The 23,523-nt window shown below is 42.9% G+C and overlaps 1 protein-coding gene across 1 annotated transcript in view; it reads right to left on the bottom strand.

The window, feature by feature from the left end:
- MYO3B (myosin IIIB) overlaps nt 1–23,523 on the bottom strand; it is a 279,760-nt gene that overhangs the window by 10,360 nt on the left and 245,877 nt on the right. Inside the window, exons 33-35 of the mRNA XM_069985142.1 lie at nt 20,212–20,318; nt 18,636–18,682; nt 15,492–15,655 (exon numbers count right to left, since the gene is read on the bottom strand). Coding sequence (XP_069841243.1) covers nt 15,526–15,655; nt 18,636–18,682; nt 20,212–20,318 — 284 coding nt within the window. The 3' untranslated portion in view covers nt 15,492–15,525. The remainder of the gene's footprint in view (nt 1–15,491; nt 15,656–18,635; nt 18,683–20,211; nt 20,319–23,523) is intronic.

The following is a 23,523-nucleotide window of genomic DNA, read 5'->3' as shown; positions in this document are numbered from 1 at the left end:
TAATCTGAATTTCACGCTCTGATTTCGCCAGGTGTTTTTCCTACTCCTGCCAGAGCCTGAGCTTCTTATACGAGTCTTTCATAGTTGCTGATTACCTTCTTTTTCTCTAGTAACAAAAGATATCCCTTCCTTTCAAGCCCAGCTCATTTGCAATCAACAGAATTCAGAGTAGGATCCGCTGCTGACTGTATAGTGTATACCTTTAGGGAGCGACAGTGCAGAGTCAATATCTTATTTTTAGACTAGGATACAGCTGAAAAGGTATATTTCCCATTTTTCTTTGCCATCATTTGCTGTTGATGTTAACAGAAAAGAATCAAATTTGTGAACAAAGCCCCATAACACTTTGCAGGTGTGGGGTGGTGGGGGGGGGGGGGTGTTTAAAACAAAAGGCTTGAAAAGCCTAATGGTATTTCTCGTCATTAACAACTCTTTGATGTTCATACTCTAGGCTGTCTTTTATCTTTTCTTTCAGCTTTTTACATTAAAGATCCACTCAGCTTGGGTATTTCTAGTCGTCCTTTTAAAGGTGCAGGGTTTGTTCTAAGGTAGAACTTTCTGAACTCTCCAGGATTCTAATCATTCTAAATAGGTCATGGAATTTGGATAATTATATAATCGGCAGCACAAAGGTTCAAGACATTCTATTTACTTAAAGTGTTAATAGGCAACTTGTATTTTTATTGCACTATTATATCACCCCCTTTTTAATGTGCCCATTGGCAATGAATGTCTGTAATTGGTTTGTTACACAGTCTTCTTTTACAGTAAGGCCTTATTCACACGGATCAGGCCCCACAACCCCCGGGAGCAGCAGAGATGACAGGAGCGCATGATGTACGCTCCTGTCATCGCATCTACTACTCACCTACTACCCCGTGCTGACCGGCTACACTCAATCGCCGGAAGGGGCCTGGACTACACTGCTGGAAGAAGAAGGCAGCATAGTCATGGACACTGAGATTGGTGAGAAAGGTCTCAAGCTCTGTGGATATTTTTGGATCCTTTGTATTTTCCTATATGAATTGTCTTTGAGTCCACTGTGCACTTTGGTCAGCTGGATACTGAGAAGATTTGCTATCATTTTAAAGGGGAATCTGTCAGCTCTATCTCACGTTCCAAACTGCTGGCACTGTTAGATCACTGTTAGGTCAAGAAGACATATGGTATCATTTATATATCTGTCTGTGCTTCCATAATACAGAAAAATACTTTCATAGTCTGGTACAAAGTGTCAAAAAAAGCTTTCCCAAGCTCCTATAGTGCAAAGGGCTGTAACGCCTACTGGCTCCCTCTTGCATCCCTTTCCCTACTTGATGGACAGTGAGCTGCTAAGCCTTGTTTTCAAAGCTTGTTTCCCTTTGACATGTTGCACCAAAAAAACAAAAGCATTTATAATTTTATGGAAGCACAGACAGATACAGTATATGAAAGGCCCTATGTGTTATTTTGACCCAACAGTTATCTTATCTTCTTCCTCTAATCAACTATTATGCAACACTTTCCAGACTGACATACAGCTAGTGTGTGGGTGGATACCTGGCCTTGTTTTTTCCCTTGTCACTACATTGACTTAAAGGGCCACTTAATATGGCGGATTTGGTGGTTTCCCTACAGGAGCCACCCCTTGGCTGGGTTCTTCCCGGGGGGATATCGGGCTAGTCCTGTGTTTCGGGACTCTTAAATGAGGCTCCATGGGCTCTTCTTTTTCATACAGCTAGTGCGGCTGCCCTGCTTGGCACACCATGCCAAGTGATTTGACCCCTTTAGACTCTTTTTTGTAGGGGTTTACTGTACATTTAGTGGAATAAGCCACAAACCATTCTTGAATCAAAAAGAAACCTCATGTAAGATATTGCTGCATTGATGCCGGACATGCTTAGTGGAACATTCAGCATATGGGGTATTGACCATAAACAGAGGACATGGCCAGAACAGGTTATGAGGGGTTCCGGACTCTCTTTGTGTTCAATAAATTTGTGTCTTCTTCCTTCTCATTATAAAGTTCATTAGTTAAAGGACAAGTGCCATGAAAAACTTTTTCCCAGTAATTGAAGCACATAACAAAGTTATATAACTCTGTAATATGCTTCAATCACCTATCTGCCTCCCTTCCCTGTCTTTCCCCCCTCCACCCCCCACCAGGAAGTGTCCTAACTCACACAGACCTAATTACTGCCGTCACCGTCACCAGGCAGCTCCTTCTTGTGAGGATGAGTCATCAGCAGGAGGGCTGCTCTAGGTCCTGTTACACCAGCCTCCCCCTCCCGCTCCTTGTCAGGTGACTCTGCTTGCTCAGCTTATCTTCTCTAGTGACATGACTCCTTCACTGAGTCCATGGCAGCAGGAGAAAGGGTATGAGGGGAGGAGGAGAGAGGGTATGAGGGGAGGGGGGAGCTGCCTATGTGCCGGAGTCAGTCTGAGGGAAGATAAGCAAGTGAGATGTGACAAGTGATGGCTTGCAGTTGTTCAGCCAATGGGAGCTGAGCAAGCCTGTCACCTGACAAGGCAGGGGAGGGGGGAGGCTGGTGTAACAGGAGAAGGAGCTGAGAGAAGAGCTTGGTGACGGTGACGACAGTAATTAGGTCTGTGTGAGTCAGGACACTTCCTGGTGGGGGGTGGAGGGGGGAAAAGGCAGGGAAGGGAGGCAGATAGGTGATTGAAGCACATTACAGAGTTATATAACTTTGTTATGTGCTTCAATTACTGGGAAAAAGTTTTTCATGGCACTTGTCCTTTAACCTCTCAAAAGACTGTGTGCACAGAAAGTCTAATACTTTAGTCCCCACGCGTCAAGGGACACTTCCTAAGCCATCCTGATTATTCCAAAATAGCACAATGGCTACAGTTACGCAATGGCTTCTAGGAATATCCATCCGGCGTGCGTTACTGTATAGGAATTGACTAGTTTTATGCATTTAAATCTTGGCTATTCCATACCATAAATGTTCTCAAAAACTTCCAACAGACTGTGATTCTTCAATTTTTTCAAGATGTCTGTTATCAGTGAGCAGTAACATTGTTGCATATCAGTTCAAGATGTCGAGAACATACAATTAGGGCCCTTATATAGTTCAAATGTAAACAATATTTGTTTCGGGTGTATGCAAAAATTGTTTGTATTCCGTTGATTGCATCTTGTGTCGTTAATCGTTTGCTAAATATTTGCTAAATGTGGGGGAGATTTATCAAACATGGCGTAAAGTGAAACAGACTCTTTGGAAAATGAAAGGTGGAATCTGATTGGTTGCTAGGGGCAACTGAGCCAGTTTCACTTTACACCATGTTTGATAAATCTCCCCCATTGTTTGTTCTTTTGCTGGAATTAGAAGGAGTCAACGATCTTAGTAAAGATTGTAACCAGGGGCGTAGCTAATGTCTCCTGGGCCCTGGTGCGAGAGGTCAACTTGGGCCCCCCCCCCCCCCTTTCACGACCAAGTGATGCTACTGGTAGGTGTATGTGTATATATATACACACTCCAAGACAGATATTACCAATAACACCAGCATATAGGAAGTGAAAATATTATCACTATATATATTACCGCCATACTGTTACTGTATACTGAGACAAATTTTGCCAATAATACAAGTATACAAGGGGCAAATATTAACGCCACACCACAACCACTACCATCACCACCACATTGTTACTGACCAAAACCAGTATACTGAGACCAATAAAACACAGTACCGGATAACAAGTAACAAATATTACCACCACATACTGACTAACACCGCCACATACTGACTAACACCGCCACATACTGACTAACACCACTGCTGCTACTGAATAAGATCCACTGTACACAGATCACTATCACCTCATACAGTCATATAGAGGTGGAAGCAGCTCCACGCAGGTTGTATACACCATATAAATTACAGCGCAGATATATCAGGTGACTCACAGGGGACGTCTTCTCTGATCGGAGTTCTTTCCTTTTCATCTTCTTCTCCATCTGCCCTGGGCCGTTATGAGAACTTCTCCGAGCCACGAATCCACAGAATCTGCCAGACAGACATATTAGTCTCCTCACACTGACACCATCCTCATCTCTATACACACTGCACATCTGTACTGTCCCCTTTACACCCTCATTTGGTGGGTAGCCCTGACTCTATGTGACCCCCCTTATAGTATATATAGATGGCCCCCTCCCCTTATAGATGACCCCCTCTACCCCCATTATAGATGCCCCCTCTCCCCCCCAATATAGATGCCCCCTTGCCCCCCCATTATAGATGCCCCCCTCCCCTTATAGATGACCCTCTCTACCCCCATTATAGATGCCCCCTCTCTCCCCCCCATTATAGATGCCCCCCCTTGAAGATGGCCCCCTCTTCTCCCCCCCTTATAGATACCCCCTCCCCTTATAGATGGCCCCCTCTCCCCCCCCTTGAAGATGGCCCCTCTTCTCCCCCCATTATAGATGCCCCCCTTCTCTTCCCCCCATTATAGATGCCCCCCTTCTCTTCCCCCCATTATAGATGCCCCCCATTATAGATGCCCCCCCTTTCCTCTATGCTAAGCAGTATTTAAAAAAAACAAACACACAAACTCACCTGACAACCCGCTCCCCCGGCGATCCTCTTCTTCTTCAGGTGCTGTCCCCGGCTGATGCGCGGCTGCCGGGGGTTTCCCGTCCTATCCCCGGCAGCGCGCGCATCAGTGAGCTCCCTGTACGCCGGGGCTGTGACTTCTGACACAGGAAGCGTCTCTGACGTGCGCTTCCTGTGCCGGAAGTCAGGGCCCCAGGCAGCTCACTGATGCGCCGCGCTGCCGGGGATAGGATGGGACACCCCCGGCAGCCGCGCATCAGCCGGGGGCCCGGACGAGCACGCTCTTGTGACCGCAAGCAAATCAATGCTTGAGGTCACAAGAGTAATTTAAGGGGGGAGCAGTGCAGTGGCAAGGGGGGCCCTCGCGGGCCCCCCCTCGTAGCGGGCCGGGTCGCAGCGGCGACCGCTGCGACCCTGGTAGCTGCGCCACTGATTGTAACTAATGACTATCGTTCTGTGTGTCCATTTACACAGAAAGATTACCTGACAGATTATCTGCCAAAGATTTGAAGCCAAAGCCAGAAACAGCCTATAAACAGAGATCAGGTCATAAAGGAAAGCCTGAGATTTCTGCTCTTTTAAAATCTATTCCAGGCTTTGGCTTCAAATCTTTGGCAGATAATGTGTCAGATAATCTTTCTGTGTAAATGAACCCTTATGCTGAATGACATCAGGTCGTTCCCAAAAACTCTCGTTCCCCGGCCAGAGTTGCACGCCTCTTAGTGAATCCTGAATGCCGGGCGCACGTTAGAGTGTACCATATCGAAGCTGGCGTAGATTTGGATCATGATTTACGCCTGCGAGCAGGAGTAAATCATGATAGATGAGGTGTGGAATTAGGCCACATCTCCTTCCCACCTTGCCACGCCCCACTCCGAGCCCCCTGCCCACCTATTGGGCGAGCGGGGGACACGGCAGGCGTACGCCAGGGAGAATGGACAAATCTGCGCCTTCTCCCTGGTGTACGCCTCGGGCGGACCTTTCATAAATGTCCCCCCATTGCGAATATCCTTTGTGTAAATGGGACGAACACTGGTTTTTTAATATCCGCATCCATTATTCCACACACAATATTCCTCTAACCTCAGACGAACTTATTACGATGATGGATTACTTCATCACTGAATTGCTAGCCTGTAAAATGTTTTGAAAGATTTTATATTAGTCACACATGGTGCTTATTCATCAAAGCTTTACTGAGGTGTTGTAATGTTAACAGACCCAAGTGAGACTTCCTAACTCTTACCTAAATTATAGGGTAGGATGGTTTTCCTAAAGATGTGCCTCTGGCCACTTAAGCCTATATGGAAACCAACTGGATGGACAATCACAAAGGGGATGATAAAAGGGGTTTCCACTATAGGCAAAGAGTTAAACGGACAAACCATGAAATGAGAGTATACAATGATATTGGGATGTCTAAAATGGTACTTCCTGCCTTTGAAGAATATGAAGGGTATGAGTGCTGCATTGGGTAACCAAAAGATTTGCCAGGATAGCCATGGATCTCTTTCCGCTAGCTCCTGACCCCTCAACCCCTTAATGACAAAAGTATAAGTTCCACCAATAGCAGGGTCCCCAACAATAACATGTAATTTATATTACTGGTCAAAGGGAGCCTTTTGGTTGACCTAAAGTTCCAGAGCCCAGATGTAACCACAAACAATACATCCCCTATAGCAGGGATGGGGAACCTGTGGCCCTCCAGCTGTTGCAAAACTACTACTAAAGCTTTGGTTTTAGCTGTCCAGGCATGATGGGAATTGTAGGTTTGCCACAGCTGGAGGGCCGAAGGTTCCCTATGCCTGCCCTATAGTCATAACTCTGATGACAAAGAAGCGCCTGTTATACAGACATTTAAGGATTTCTGGCCCTTTCACTTGTGCACAATACTTTTCCAGTCTTTTTACGCTGGAAGAGAAGAAGACTGGTTACCCTAAGGGTCCTTTTATACGGGTTGATAATCATCAATTAATGTTGTTAAAAACGCCCACTCATCAGCTGATCACATCTTTTGTGCAACCCCATAAATCATTGTTTATCTGCCGCAAATCTCCCTGTGTAAACAGGACATAGCAATGTAGCAATGTATTTAAATGGCTGTTGTTTAAAGCCGCTAATCGGCGTTCGATTGTGGTAGCATACAGAGGAAGATTGCTGGGTGTAAAAGGACCCTATTACGTGGGCCAATTATCAAGCAAAAAATCGTTATATCGTTCGAATTTAAATTATAATGGTTTTGTGTTATGCAGAAGACAATCGAAAAATTGCTTGTGTGTTGTTGATCAAATCTTTTGAGCCGATCATAAAATCATCATTATTCATATGCTAAATGTTCGCCAGGACCCACTTATAGTTATATTAGACAAAGCGATTTTTAACAATTAACATGTAACGTTCACAAACAAGAGCTTTTGGAAACGATCTAAAATCGCTCACCATAACACATAGAACGATAGTTGTTAGTTACGACCATTACTAGAATTGTTATCACGATCGATTACTCCTTCTGATCCCTGCAAAAGAATGAACAACATGTACATTTAGTCGATATTTAGCGAATCATTAACAACGATTTTATGGTCAGCTCAAAATATGAGATCAACGACACATTGCCTGCATACACACAAAACGATTATCGTTTAAATTTTAACGTTACAGGGATTTTCCACTCTGTAATCGTTCCAGGTAATAGGGCCCTTAGTTACTTTTAATAAAGTATAAAAAAAAAAGTAATAGACTATGAAAGAGATAAGGCGGGGTTCACACCTGCTTTGTCGGCTCTGTCCGGAGCCTTACTCACAGGTGGTGTCAAAAATAAGGAACCTATTACACAGGACGATTTAAATGATAATTGTTTTGTGTAATAGCAGGCAACGATTGGAAAATTGTTCGTATGTCGTTGATCATTGATTTAGATCTGAACCTAAAATTATTGTTAATTGTTCGCTAATCGTTCACGGTAATTTCACATTCAGTCACTCAAGTTCCGCATTTGTTCACTAATCGTTTAGTGTAATTGCACATTGTTCATTGATTTGCTGGGATCAGAAGGAGTAAACGATCATAGTAACGATCGCAATAACGATCATAGTAACGATCGTAACTAACGACCATCGTTCTGTGTAATATGGTGAACGATTTCAGGTTAATGATAAGCAATCTCGTTTGTGATCGTTTATCGTTAGTCGTTAATTGATAAAAATCTCTCCTTGTAATAGGATCCTAACAGAAAAATAGCATAGCATGTTGCACTATTTTACTGAAATGCCAAACACCTAAAACCCAACAGATCGGTTGGTGCTACTGGTGATCAGCATATAACAGATCTGCCAGTATAGATATTTTTCATTGAGCAAAAGAGAAAAGACAATGATGGCAGTGAACCCGGCGTACGAGTATTTACAAGGGAACATACTTGCCATCTGACTGATATTTGCATGGTAATTCCTGTAGCAGTAGCTACTCTGTGGGCATCCTTATGTGATTACTTTATGGGCACTGCTATTTGGACACTATTATAAAAAAAATTCTATATTGTGGGTACAACGGTAAGGGCTATTCCTTTTTGATGTTATCACTTTGAAAAAATTACTATTCTGCCTATATTGTTTCTCCCTAGCGTGGGAACAGTCTACTGTGAGTACTGCAATTTGGAACAATTCAAAGGTCATTGTCCTCACTAGGACAAGATATCGTTATTACAATCAGTCTTGGTTTTGGAGAGATTAGGCGGTGGTAGGGATTTCTACTAAATATTTACTATCGCAAACGAGATTGTATATCGTTAACCTGAAATCGTTCATCATATTACACAGAACGATGGTCGTAAGTTACGATTGTTACTACGATCGTTATTGCGATCGTTACTATGATCGGTTATTCCTTCTGATCCCAGCAAAACAGTGAACAATGTGCAATAACACTGAACATTTAGTGAACAAATGTAGAACTTGAGCGAACGAACGTGGAATTACAGCGAACGATTAGCGATAATTTTAGATCCAGATCAACGATCAACAACGACATATGAACGATTTTTTTGATCGTTGCCTGCAATTACACAGAACCGTTATCGTTTAAATTTGATCGTTATAACGATCTTTTATGCAATAATCATCCCGTGTAATAGGGCCCTAAGGCTCCCAAATGGCAGCTAGCCATTATTGTGACATTTACCCTACCTCAGCTGCCCACTATCCTGCACATGGCAACCAATAAAATTCCAGCTGAAATGCTGGAAGGGTCTTGTTGAGTTGATCACTTCTGATTTTGCAGAACGCCACCTACCATTCATATCCTTGGGACGCTAATTGGAAAAAACTCTTTAGTCACTTGCAATATAAAGCCAGGCATTGTAACCAGAGCAAAGAACTTTTCTGATATATATTAAGAATGTCACTCTATAACCAGTAGAGTATTCAATCCCGCTAATATGGGACACTTTCGTCTCTAGTCATGTTCAGACTTTGTGCAAATGACCTTGACTCAGATTAACTAGCGACCTCCGAGTCCCCTTACAAGTAGGTCCCCACAAGTAGCTCTTCTGAGCACATCAATTCATTTCGGCTTCAGATGCTGAGACGTGCTACGCCTCAATCAGACCTCTCTATTAGTTTGTGTGCAGTCAACTACTTAGTGATTTGATGGCTTTGGTTAGAAGCCAATTTTCTATCGTCTTAGCTTTCATTCTTATCTCCACGTGGCAACAGTAGATCAAACGCAGTATATTAAAAATCACTCTGAAAGGAAGGCTTTAAAAAAATGTTACATAAATTGCACTTAAATAGAGCCTATCAAAATGATTAACAATGCACGGCGGCTCAGACAGAAAAGACGTATGAGCCGGGGACCCCGCACCTCCCTCGCTATGGCAGATACTATTTCAACTCTATAGCGTAATGCAATAAAGGGAGACTAAATGCTTCATTATTTACAGCGATAACTTCTGGAAGCTGGAGATAAAGGTAAATGTTTAAACTTTTTATTGAAATATATTAAGAAAAAAATTAACATAATCTAATCATTATGGTATAATAAACCAATAGCAACTATACTATACCCTCCCTACTTTGCATTAGGGCGTTCCATTGGAGGTATTGTCTGGGAGGCCCTACTTAAAGGAAATATAAGGAGAGCAGGAAAGGTCCTACCTAACTTTGGCAGATGAGAGAGGGGAGGGAGGATGTTGTGGGCATTGAGCAATAGGTGTCCGATGTTACCGGTGTTGTGGTGACATCAGGCAGCTACTGGACATTGTATACAGCTCCTGTAACATGCTCCCGACCCCCCCTTGTCTGGGGAAGTTACTTGCATGGACGGGCAGAGGGGGGGAAGTAGAGCACTGGAGAGCAGAAAAGGTAGGAACTCTCTTGCTCTCCAGATATCCCCTTTAAGTATATCTCTAAGGCATGTGTAGATACAGTGGCCTACATTGCTCATAGACGTCTATTTTAAATAAAATCCTAAAGCTTGGACTGCTGGATGCCTCTGCAATACATATATGTTTACAGAGTCTTTTAGGGGTATTTTAGAGAGTAACCTTTATAAAGAATTCAGTACAATGTGCTATACTTCTCTTCCTTGCTCCCCTGCCATTGCCAGTACCTTGGAGCTCCCATCCAGCTGTGTTGCACACACAACCCCAAAGCACGGCGACTGCAAAGCTCCAGAGCTCTTTCTTTATATTACTCGCTGGAGTAGAGTTCTTGATAGAAATTACTCCCAGCAATATGCCTTTAAGAGAGTACAGCATGATTTTGTTATATAACCCCCTCAGGATGGTGACATGGTTATTTTTGGAATCACTGCTGGTATTAATCTCTGAGAGTCCCCTTCATGGTGCACAACTATTTCTCATTCTCTCCACTTTTCGGGTTTGCCAGCAGTACTCACACCAGAACTCTCTCCTAAATCTAGAGTCAATTACTGGACAGGACCTACTCTTCTTTGCTGATGAAAGTACACTGGACTGAATAGGCTGCACTGTGCTGAGGGATGATTTACAGTACACTCCTACACATGGTATTATACCAGGGGAGAAAGGGGTCATTGATGCACTAGGTTTGCAACCTGTCATGCGAGAGAAAATGAATGTAACAGCAGCAAAAAAAAAAGTGGTTAGCGTACTATTAGATGGGCCCATGAAGGCCCGATCATTATTGTAAACGAGTGCCAATCTGCTAGATCGACGCTTGTTTACTGGGCCTAATGATTTAGCAAGGGCTGCACAGACATCTTTAGCCTTGTCCATGCACCCCTTGCCCAAACATTTAATACATTACCTGTCCACACTTCCGGTCTTCTCCTGCACTTTGCATGCTTCCCAGTCCCACGACTGCAGCTTCAGAGCCAGGAACACCGCAGCCAGTGATTGGCTGAGCCGCCTGTTAGTTCAGACAGGCCGCCCTGAAGCTGCAGCCTCACTGCCCAGTATGCATGCAGAGCGTAGGAGAACACTGGGAACTTGGACAGCTAACATATTAACTGTTTGTCCAATTGTTAGCTGTCGGACGCGCATCGCTATTACATGCAGCGATGTGCGGTCGTCGGCTGATGATTTTAGGTCTGGACCTAGAGAAACGATCAGCCAATTCGTCCGATAATCGCTCCATGTAATAGGGCATGTAAAACTGAGCACTAAACAGCTGCTGTCGATCATAATAATAGGAAGTCAGAGATTAGAGGGAAGCCTTGATTTACCATTTGGGCCCAGTGTGGATCCTCTGGAAAATGCAGGCAAGTTCATAGATTGTAGTTGCTTAAAGGAGATCCGGCGAAAATTTTTATTAAAGTATTGTATTGCCCCCCAAAAGTTATACAAATCACCAATATGCACTTATTACAGGAAATGCTTAGAAAGTGCTTTTTTTCTCTGCACTTAATACTGCATCAAGGCTTCACTTCCTGGATGAAATGGTGATGTCACTTCCTGGATAACACAGTGATGTCACAACCCGACTCCCAGAGCTGTGCGCACTGTGGCTGCTGGAGAGGATGATGGCAGGGGGACACTGAGGGACACAGGGCACTGGAGGGACACTGAGCATCCCCCTGCCATCATCCTCTCCAGTAGCCACAGCCCGCACAGCTCTGGGAGTCGGGTCGTGACATCACCATTTTATCCAGGAAGTGACATCACCATTTTATCCAGGAAGTGAAGCCTTGATGCAGTAGTAAGTGCAGGGAAAAAAGCACTTTACAAGCATTTCCCATAATAAGTGTATATTGGTGATTTGTATAACTTTTGGGTTGCAATCCAATACTTTAATAAAAATTTCTGCCAGACCTCTCCTTTAATCCAAGCTCTCGATCTCTCTCCTGTGATTAGCACTATCTAAGCCCTGCCCCCACTTCCTTTGTTCTGTTGCAAGGAAGTAAAACAATGCTTGTAGCGTTGTTGTTGGAGCTTTCCTTTGGAGTACTCTTATAATCTTTATTAATCTATTTTATAATGTAATTTACTCTCTATATACTGGATCACCTTATAAGTTTGCAAAAGAATCTCCTCCAGCCTAAGCAATATACATTTCCATGTAGTACCATAGAGGTTTCGTTACAGGGCTATCCTCAGACATCCAGCTGTTTTCCCAGAACATATTTTCATGATGCACGGCTAACTTTGCATCATGGGAAATGCAGTTTGGCAACACCTGCAGTGTGAAAAGTTGTTGGTTCTTTCCCTGGAGAGCTATATGCCTGTCTAACAGGTGGTGTATTATGTCAGGTTGCATTCTCTTCTGCATATCGTGAGACGTATCCCATATGTTGCTCGACTTGAACTTGTTAATCCCGCACATTTGGAACAATGGGATTTGATAGCTACTTGTGCGCTGCAACAATTTATTTTTAACCCGGAGAACAATCCACGAGAAACACAAAACCTTTATGTTCTTTTGAAGTCATAAAAGGCCGCGCAGAATAAGGCTGCCTCGGTAGTTTTGATGTCAGCCTAAATGTGTCTTCAATAAAAACCATTCGGCGCTATCATGGCGGAGTAAATGGAGATGTTTTGTTTATCCCACACTAAAGCTGTCTGGATGTGATTACTTTTTAATAAAACTAAGGCCAGGGCTTCATCGCAGCAAAGCTGGAAACAAAGACTCGCAACTGGTACGACGTACAGCTGTGTCACAAAGGGGGCCGGAAGCAGAGGCTGAAATCTCGAGATTTCCCCCTGTTGTTGAAGTGTTTATTGGAAGATCATGAATGGGACATAGGAAACATGGATGAAAGAGCGAGGAGAAAGAGGAAAAAAAAGAAACATTTGACATAGACGGACACTTTGATCTCTTGATCCAGCCACTGCTGCAGGGCAGATTGCTGGGAATACAGAAAAGACCTCAAGATTTCAATTATTACAGTACAGCATTATAATATGGTGTAAGTACCGAGCTATCAGCCCAGCCCAAAGTCCTATCTGCAGTTGTGGCTCTCAGGATGGAAGGCAGAAAGGATCAAATATAAGAACACATGGTCCTGATCTTATGTTTTCTTTTAATTTATTAGACATACTTACGTGTATATAAGACATTAACTGCTTTACGACCAGAGCTCTTAGCACATTTATTTTGCGTTTCAAGACACTTAGGACCAAAGGGGTTAATATTCTCCTTGGGGAGAAAGTCATAAAGATGTTTGGAGACTAGAGATGAGCGACGCGAATGCCGAGCGATTTTTTAACAAACTTGCTAAACATGGCGGACACACATGCTTAGTTACAGTACTGTCACTTGGCGGGAGCAAGGGATTATCCATAATCCCTTGCAGCCATCCAATCACCTGCAAGTCCCACTGTTATGTCAGCACCTCCCCCTCACCCTGTAAATAGTGTGAGCCACTTCCTGGAGGTGGGTAGTAGTCTGTATGTGCAGAGGAGAGAAGGATTGCCGAAGGCATTTAAAGCAAGGCAGGGGAAGAAATAGGGAGAGAGAGGAGAGGATAGGATGGGAGTCCATTGTGGGTGGGTGTCTGTTGGTGCTGGGAAACCAGTCTCATGTGAATCCAGTCTGTGGGTGATGTGGGTAAAGTTATCCCAGTGTGTGAGAAAAGTGGTCAGTGTCCAGTGAACTCTGGGTGGTTAACCCATTGGTATCTCAGTATGTGGGTGCTGTGAAGCCAGTGTCCAGTTAATCCAGTCTGTGGATGCTGTGAAGCCAGTGTCCATTCAAACCAATTTGTGTGAACTGTGGGTGAAGTGAAACCACTGTTATCCCAGTGTGTGGGTGCTGTTAAGCCAGTGTCCATTCAAACCAGTCTGTAGGTGCTGTGGATGAAGTTAACTTATTGGTACCCCAGTGTGAGGGTACTGTGAAGCAGATGTCCATTTCAACCAGTCTGTGGGTGCTGTGGGTGAAGTTAACTCATTGGTATCCCAGTGTGTGGGTAATGTGAAGCCAGTGTCCATTCAAACCATCTGTGAGTGCTGTGGCTGAAGTTAACCCATTGGTATCCCAGTGTGTGGGTGCTGTAAAACCAGCTGTTGAACAAAACATTACTCTGTAATAGTCCCACTATTGTAGCTACAATGTTTTGGCTGTTTTATTGAGATTCATTTGCATGAGATTCCCAAATTTTCGTGAACCCAACCAAATATTGATGAATCTCGCTAAACATATTTTTGACTGATTCGCTTATCTCTCATAGAGAATAGAGATTTTACAGTATTAACGTAGCGAACTTTAATGGAGACGTACTGACCATTCATGCTCCACTGGGAATTCTGGAAAGAAAGGAAATGCAAAGCACCTGTCACCCCCCCTTTTCAAGCTTGCTTTTGCTTTGGCCAGAGAAGTCCTCTTTTCTGGCTTTAGAGTTGGAAGCAATTTTTGACATCCTTGCACCCTCTTACACAATATGTAGTTGTCTCTGTGAGACAGACCTTTAAATAACTGATGCAAATTATATAGAAGTAATTTTTAAATGTGGCCGTAAACTTTAAGGCTATGTTCACACTGCGTATGTTTCCGGCCGTAGTGCGAACCGCGAATATACGCACGTAGTTTTGAGGTTGATGCGTTCGCATGAAAGTATACGATATACGCCCGCACAGTGCACACTACGTATGAACTTACGGCCGGATCGTATCGGCGCCGTGAAAAATGAACAAGACCATTGTTTGAAGACGGAAATGTTGAAACTCACGGCCGAGGATTTCCATGCGGTCCCGTACGGAGTACTTATTTCAGCCAATTTGAACTTGATTTTTCGATCCAAAAGGTTCTGTGTGGTTTACGGGGCTGGGCGAGGATTTCCAAGTAAATGACCTGCCTCAGATCGCTTCGAAACAAGCTAGGGAAGCATAGCTGTACTACGGGCATATGTTTGCGGTGCGTACGCATCCAGCCGCATGTCTATTTTTCCCACGCCCGTAGTTTCAGTCGCACATGTACGGCGGCGTACGAAATGCGGCCGGACTCATACGCAGTGTGAACATAGCCTAACTATGTAAAAAGTATGAAAAGCCATAGCAGTTTAGAGAAATATGATTAAGTGCAAGAACATACTGGCTTGTGAATAGGCTACATTACAGAAACATTGCAAATGTATACCAAAAAGCTGTGACAAATACACACATAACACATAAATACCATTGCATTTGCTTTGCTGTTTCCGTATCTCCTATAATCTTATGACAGACTGTGTTTGTCAAAGTGGCTTTTGAGCATTTCTGCCATGACGGGAAGAGCCTAAGGCTATGTTCATACTTGTGTCTGTTTAGTGGAAACCACAACAGATTGCAGATCCGTCACATAGCATAGTATCGGTGCTTAATGGACCCCACTGACTTATAGTGGGGGGTACTGGTGCCTGTCATGGTTTTAGCAATGCATTCTATCTGTCAGATATTCTGGAATCAGCACAGGGTAATGGCTATGACTGGTGGAGGGGGTCACATTGTATATCTATTCTACAGATAATAATCTTACCTTTTTCCGTTAGTCCAGAATAATGTACAGTGATTTAGTTAGAGGCAAAAATTTTTCCTTTTTCTGGCAAAGGGGAACAGACTGCGAGGTCCTCTTCAGGTATGGAGTCGGCAGCTGATAATAGTTTGTAATATTCATCTTCTCCATCTAAAACTTTGATTTGGCTAAATGAGACAAGGGGATATAGCAAGTAAGTAAATTACATAGAGAATTACTAAGTAGAGATTAAAAGATTTTTCTGGAAGTTGTGAACTTCATATTTTTTTAAAACCTCCTAGGATTACTCCTATAATAAAGATTCCTCTATGATCATCTATTTTCTTCTTCTTTAGAAAAGGTTCTACCATAGTGCTGAGCGAACCGGTCAAAATGTTCGGGTTCTGCAACGTTATCTGAACCCAAAAGCTCTGCATTTGATTCGCTGCAGTTGCAGAACTTGGATGCTGCCATAGGGGGTCCTGGAAAACATGGATAGAGCCTATGGTGTGAGTTTTCCTGGCACGTGTTAAAAACGGAACCTCTTTTCCTATAAATAATGGGAATCCCATTGGTTTGACCCCTGTTGATCAAACATCTACCACCTACCATTGGAATGGTGAATAAATGTTGTTTGGAGGCACAAAGCATAATTGTGAATATATTACTTTGACTCAATGTAGAATTCCTTTTCCTTTACATACAGTACAGTTTAGTAAAAATCTGTTGTGTTCCAGAGAGTTTAGTTTTTCAGTGCTCAGTTTCCAGTGTTTATGTGACGTTTCTGGCGCAAATATCTAATTTTCAATGTGTATGTTTGGTTTCTGATAAACATATGTAGTTTCCTGTAATGTGTGTATGTTCAGTTTCCAGTGCCCATCTTAGTTCCCAGTGCACATGCTTAGATCCCAGTGCACATGCTTAGATCCCAGTGCACATGCTTAGATCCCAGTGCACATGCTTAGTTAACAATGCACATGCTTAGTTCCCAGCGCACATGCTTAGTTAACAATGCACATGCTTAGTTCCCAGTGCACATGCTTAGATCCCAGTGCACATGCTTAGATCCCAGTGCACATGCTTAGTTAACAATGCACATGCTTAGTTCCCAGTGCACATGCTTAGTTAACAATGCACATGCTTAGATCCCAGTGCACATGATTAGTTTCCCGTGCATATGCTTAGTTTCCAGAGCACATGCTTAGCTACCAGTGCACATGCTTAGTTAACAATGCACATGCTTAGATCCCAGTGCACATGATTAGTTTCCCATGCACATGCTTAGCTCCCAGTAAACATGCTTAGTTAACAATGCACATGCTTAGTTACCAGTGCACATGATTAGTTTCCTGTGCACATGCTTATTTTCCAGGGCACATGCCTAGCTCCAAGTGCACATGTTTAGTTAACAATGCACATGCTTAGTTCCCAGTGCACATGTTTAGTTAACAATGCACATGCTTAGATCCCAGTGCACATGATTAGTTTCCCGTGCACATGCTTAGTTTCCAGGGCACATGCTTAGCTCCCAGTGCACATGCTTAGTTAACAATGCACATGCTTAGTTCCCAGTGCACATGTTTAGTTTCCAGTGCACATGCTTAGATCCCAGTGCACATGCTTAGTGAACAATGCACATGCTTAGTTCCCGGTGCACATGCTTAGTTCCCGGTGCACATGTTTAGATCCCAGTGTACATGATTCGTTTCCCGTGCACATGCTTAGTTTCCAGGGCACATGCTTAGCTACCAGTGCACATGCTTAGTTAACAATGCACATGCTTAGATCCCAGTGCACATGATTAGTTTCCCGTGCACATGCTTAGCTCCCAGTGCACATGCTTAGTTAACAATGCACATGCTTAGTTCCCAGTGCACATGCTTAGATCCTAGTGCACATGATTAGTTTCCCGTGCACATGCTTAGTTTCCAGGACACATGCTTAGCTCCAAGTGCACATGCTTCGTTAACAATGCACATGCTTAGATCCCAGTGCACATGATTAGTTTCCCGTGCACATGCTTAGTTTCCAGGGCACATGCTTAGCTCCCAGTGCACATGCTTAGTTAACAATGCACATGCTTAGTTCCCAGTGCACATGCTTAGTTCCCAGTGCACATGTTTAGTTTCCAGTGCACATGCTTAGATCCCAGTGCACATGCTTAGTTAACAATGCACATGCTTAGTTCCCAGTGCACATGCTTAGTTCCCGGTGCACATGCTTAGTTCCCGGTGCACATGCTTAGATCCCAGTGCACATGCTTAGTTCCCAGTGCACATACTTAGTTTCCAGCGCACAGGCTTAGTTCCCAGTGTACATGCTTAGTTCCCAGTGCACATGCTTAGTTTCCAGTACACATGTTTAGTTCCCAGTGTACATGCTTAGTTCCCAGTGCACATGCTTAGTTCCCAGTACACATGTTTAGTTTCCCGTGCACATGCTTAGTTCCCAATTTACATGCTTAGTTTCCAATCCACGTGCTTAGTTTCCAGGGCACATGCTTAGTTAACAATGCACATGCTTAGTTCCCAGTGTACATGCTTAGTTCCCAGTGCACAAGCTTAGTTACCAGTACACATGCTTACTTTCCAATGCACATGCTTACTTTCCAATGCACATGCAGTTTTTAGTACACATGCCTTGTTTCCAGTGTACGTGTTTAAATTTCAGTGCACATACACAGAACAAATGCCACAAAGCAATGCATATAATAACAGTACAACAGATGGACGATAAAGCCATCAACAAATTTCAAAAACACAAGACATGGGCACTGTTAAGAAAATAACTTTGGATATATGTAAACTACCGACTGTTATAATTAAACAAGAGCTTTAGCCTGTGCTCTGTTTTATTAGAGGTAAAACCCTTTTACTGCAAATCCTATTAACACATATCACAAGTTTTGACCAGTGAGGCAAGTCATAAACATCTTTTTGACAATTACTGAAATTTTTCTTTATTTCTTTTTGCCACTTTAGCTACATATATATAGCAAATTCCCAGCTCACGTTTATAGGTAAGTGACTCCATATGTGTTAGTTAAAGTCAGATACACATCCAGGGGCCAATATTAAACAATTTCAATGTTTAATATAAAAAAAAAAAAATTCCCATTCTACAAAAAGACGTCTGTTTACAGTGGTTAGAATGAGCGTAGATATTTACCCAAGTTTTCTCGGCTTCCGCTTGCTCCCTTGATATTCTAGAGTTCCCTGCGGGAAGGACCAAGAACACGCTTTCAGAAGCTAAGCAGGGAGTCGTTAATTTTTAATTCAAAGTGATTTTGTGTTGAATGCGAGCAGATGCTGATAATATCACAAGTCAAAGCATAATTTTTTTGATCAAAGGGTTCAAGTGAGCCTGATGAAGCATGCATGTTGGTTTTCTTTGATAAACCACATCAATTATTCACCGTGAAAGGAGACATCCTGATATGAAAGCAACAGATAAAGGGCACAGGCACATGTTCAGCCGGCACAGTGCTAAGAGAGGGGATGGAGAGATAGGCTGTTACAATGGAGGAAGGAGGGAAAGGTTGAAGACATATTAAAAGGAGCATGCAGCGATCCTCAACACCATCAAGTAAACAGGAGGACCCCGTACTTATTCAATTAAATCTACGGGCTTCATGAGGATCCCAAGATACATGATTTTATTTTTTTTTCTAGAAACATTGACCAAAAATTATCAAAAGGAAATACTAAGCAACCGATGAAATTCTATTAGGGGATTTTATATCCTCAAGTAAAAGATATAGATAGTAAGAAAATACTTTTCATTTTGTAAATCGATTTGATCTTTTGAGGGGTGATACGTGTAATTTGCTTCCCTCTATACCCCTCTACATGAAGAAAGATGGAATAAAGCATAAAATAACTGGAGCATATACTCTACCCTGATATACTGTAAGGTTACACACTGAGGCCATGTTTCCACAGCGTGAGACACTGGCCGTTCCATGACCCGGCTGGGTCACAGAACGGCTGCTGTCAGAGAAGATCATTCCAGCCGGTACTGCAATACCTGCCGGATGATCGTCTCTGCCGCTGAATTCGGATGTGGCCGCATGCTCGACTGTGTGCACTGACAGGTTTTCTGTGGCCACTATTCAATGAATAGCCGCTGCAGAAAACTGACATGATTTTTGCGGCGCCACTAGGGATCCCGGCTGGAGTGTATACTATGTGTATACACTCCGTCCGGGATTCCATAGAAGGCAGAACTATGTAATCTATGTAGTAATCACGGCCATTGTTGCAAATCGGCAACAAGGGCTGTGATTATTACGTAATTTACGTAGTGTGAACTTAGCCTGTATAAGTTTCAGGTGGTTAAAGCTGTCCTGTCTGGTGTATATTTTATAACAGACTTCTGTTTCCTGCCAAACACCCTAGCTTGGAATTTAGCCAGCCCTATCTCTTTCCCAATATACACTCTTGACTTCACCAACAGAATGGGAGGGAGAAGGAGAACAGAGAACAGACTGAATATAACCTCTCATTTCTTTTGGGTCCTTAGGTCACATTTATCAAGATGCACCCCTGGCGTCTAATTTATTATGGTTTCTGCCTGGAAACAGGCATATACCATGTCAGAAATCTTCACCTGCTTTTTAGTAAATCTAGTGGGGTGAATGGGGACAGAGCCTAATTGAAGACTGCCATACAAGGACACCGGGCTTGATAAATGTCCCGCCGTGTCTCACCAGTCCCTAAGTCATCTCTACCCCCATTCTACTTACATTAATTTGGTTGTAGTACAAACTGTCCTCAGGGCTGTTCAATGTCTTAGGCTGCTGACAACGTCTTCTTGTCGTCCTCAACTTTTTTTCATAAAAATATTCTGAGCCTGTAACAAGAAAACGTGCTGTCAAATGATTTTACCACATAATCATAATATAATCATAATATAAGTATATGCCAACAATTTGCACTGTCCTCCATACATAAAAACAAGCAACAAAAATCATGAGAATCTTGCAGAAGCATAAATAAATTCTCAGGTAACTTGTCAGGATAATCTCCCATGTAAAAAACCCCTTTTCTGACCAGTATACCACTTGCTTATGGTGGCTTATCTCTCATAAGGATCAGGCTGTTAAAACCCAACATGCCTGATCTTTCTCTGTCATCATTTGTCAAGGGACAGTAATACACATGATATAGTTAGCTGGTCTAGCCAATATCGGTGGTTTGGGTGATTTTTCTTTACTTTGTATGGGAGCCTTTACGATTATTCAGCTGGCGCATACATCATCAATGACAACTGATGAAGGCCGAACAATTGTTCTTAGGAACATTCTTTCCTGAACCATCATTGATGAACTAAAAATTTCAAACATGGTCTGTCCTTGGTCAACTAACACTACCATTTGTTTCTATAGGGTTTTTTTTTTCCATGCATAAATGATTGACTACCTATCCTCAAGAAAGGCCATCAATAGCTGATCATCAGGACACCAACATCTGGCACCCCCACTATGGCTGGATCTAAGCTTTGAGCGTCGCCTTAAAGCTTTTGGCTCCATTTACCGCCTGGTTACTGCAGCTCGGCTTCCATTAAAGTGAACCGTAGCTGAGTTGCATTAATAGAATGCAATGAATAGAGCCAATTGCATCTGGCCCCATTCATGGCTGTTCCACAGGGGTGTCAGCTGTTTGTATATCCTGTGAATAATTTTGGCTCAGAAAATAAGTAGGGTTACCTTCTGACTCTTGTTTGACTAATTTTACTATAGTTTCTAATGGATTTCATGATCCACCACCATAAACCAGAAGCTAGAAGAGCTGCTTATGCGTTACTAAAGCATTTAACTTTCCGATAACAAGGTACAAGCGATGATTTTAAGATGAAAGAGACTATGAAAAATGCATCTATAATATCATTAACATCCAATTACCAAGATAAGAGCTTTCATTCAGTACAGATAGGATAATGCGACTCCGGAGTCACCTATCAAATGAGGTCTAGGATTTAGCGTGAGATCTAATACGTCTCTTTTTTTTCAATTACTATCACCTTTAATGGTATCTAGTCACTTACAGTATATGCCATCAAAATTAGACAGGGACAATGCAATCATGACAACATGGACTCATATGTTACTCATAAGCACTAGTGGACTCCCATTTTACCCAAATTAATAATAATTTTACATCCTCCTCACATATACCTGTTATGGTAAACTGTGTTCGGGGCTGGGGTGTTACCCAGTTATACTTGGTCCCCTGGGCATGGTCCCCGGGGAGGTCTGGTGGTCTCCCATTGGGTGCCTCTGGGTCGGGTGAAGACGGCCATAGGTAAAGTGGAGATCTGGTTATGGTGCTTCTAAGGTTTGTTAGCAATTATGGAATGCCTTCAAGAACCCCTCCCATCGTTACTGTTTATAAAATGTTGAAGAGTATGTTATATATATATATATATATATATTAAAATTAATAAGTTATTTTGTTAATAAATGCGGCTGCTGTGGCCTTTTTCTCCAACAGGTCTTGGCGTCTTTATTGGGGAGGGGAAAAAGGTAATTTAGGTTAAGAACAGATAGCTAGACTAGCCCTTAGTCATGCTGTCAGGATGTTGCATGCGTTTTACGTGTAATGCTGCAGGCCATACTTTGCCTTAATGGTGTCTTACTGTATGTGCAGCACATAATGGGCACTGACTGCAACTAAGCCACGTAATTGCAGAACCTCTGGCAGGGATACTAGACTGGCAGTGGTTCTAGAGGGGCTGTGAATTTGGGCGGGTGAATAAAGTGGGAAGTTTCATGGAGCATTAAAGGAGAAGTCCAGCAAAAAAAGTATTAAAGTATTGTATTGCCCCCTAAAAGTTATACAAATCCCCAATAAACACTTATTACAGGAAATGCACATGAAGTGCTTTTTTTCCCCTGCACTTACTGCTGCATCAAGGCTTCACTTCCTGGATAACATGGTGATGTCACTTCCTGGATAACACGGTGATGTCACTTCCTGGATAACACGGTGATGTCACTTCCTGGATAAAATGGTGATGTCACTTCCTGGATAAAATGGTGATGTCACGCCCCGACTCCCAGAGCTGTGCGGGCTGTGGCTGCTGGAGAGGATGATGGCAGATGAATGCTCAGTGTCCCTCCAGTGCCCTGTGTCCCTCAGTGTCCCCCTGCCATCATCCTCTCCAGCAGCCACAGGCCGCACAGCTCTGGGAGTCGGGGTGTGACGTCACCATTTTATCCAGGAAGTGACATCACCATGTTATCCAGGAAGTAAAGCCTTGATGCAGTAGTAAGTGCTGGAAAAAAAACACTTTATGTGCATTTCCCATAATAAGTGTATATTGGTAATTTGTATAACTTTTGGGGGGCAATACAATACTTTAATAAAAAGTATTGTATTGTTGATCTTCACAAATCGTTTGGTCATTGCCTGGTCTATCAGCCAGGAAAGAAGGACGAGCGCAAGAATGACCGTAAGTAATGATCATCGCCCTGTGTTATAGGGTGAACGATTTGAGATAGTATGTCATAGCAGTTGTTTGAGATCATTTACCGCTGAAAAATCGCCCCATGAAATACCACCATAACACACAATATAACTGAGTTTGTAATACCACCATAAGAGACATTAACTGAGTGGGGGCAGTATTACTAAGTGAGGGCACTAATAGTACTTATAAGAGTGGTGGGAGCACTAATACTAGGTGAAGGCACTAAGAGACATTGTAACTGAGTGGGGGCACTATTACTGGGTGAGGGCACTAAAAGACATTGTAAATAAGTGGGGGCACTATTAGAACTTATAACAGAGTTGGGGCACAAATAGTCGTTATTGCTGACTGGGGGCACAGTTACTAAGCGAGGGTACTAAGGGGCATCCCTGTTGACTTGGCACATAATCATAGTGAGCATTTCTCTGGTTTCAATGTATATACACATATGGTTAAACTTAAAATATAATTTCTCCTTTGGTCCATTTGAAAAAGGGTTATGGAAGTAAGAGGTTAATGTTTCCCATCAGTTTTCACCTTTGTGAATTTGCAAATTCGAGTCACAGACACATGCTAAGAGCCAAAG

This window comes from Dendropsophus ebraccatus, chromosome 9 (genome assembly GCF_027789765.1).
Source record: "Dendropsophus ebraccatus isolate aDenEbr1 chromosome 9, aDenEbr1.pat, whole genome shotgun sequence".
Lineage (NCBI taxonomy): Eukaryota > Metazoa > Chordata > Amphibia > Anura > Hylidae > Dendropsophus > Dendropsophus ebraccatus.
Note: the sequence above shows the minus strand (reverse complement) of the source record. Positions and strands in the feature narration are given on the sequence as shown.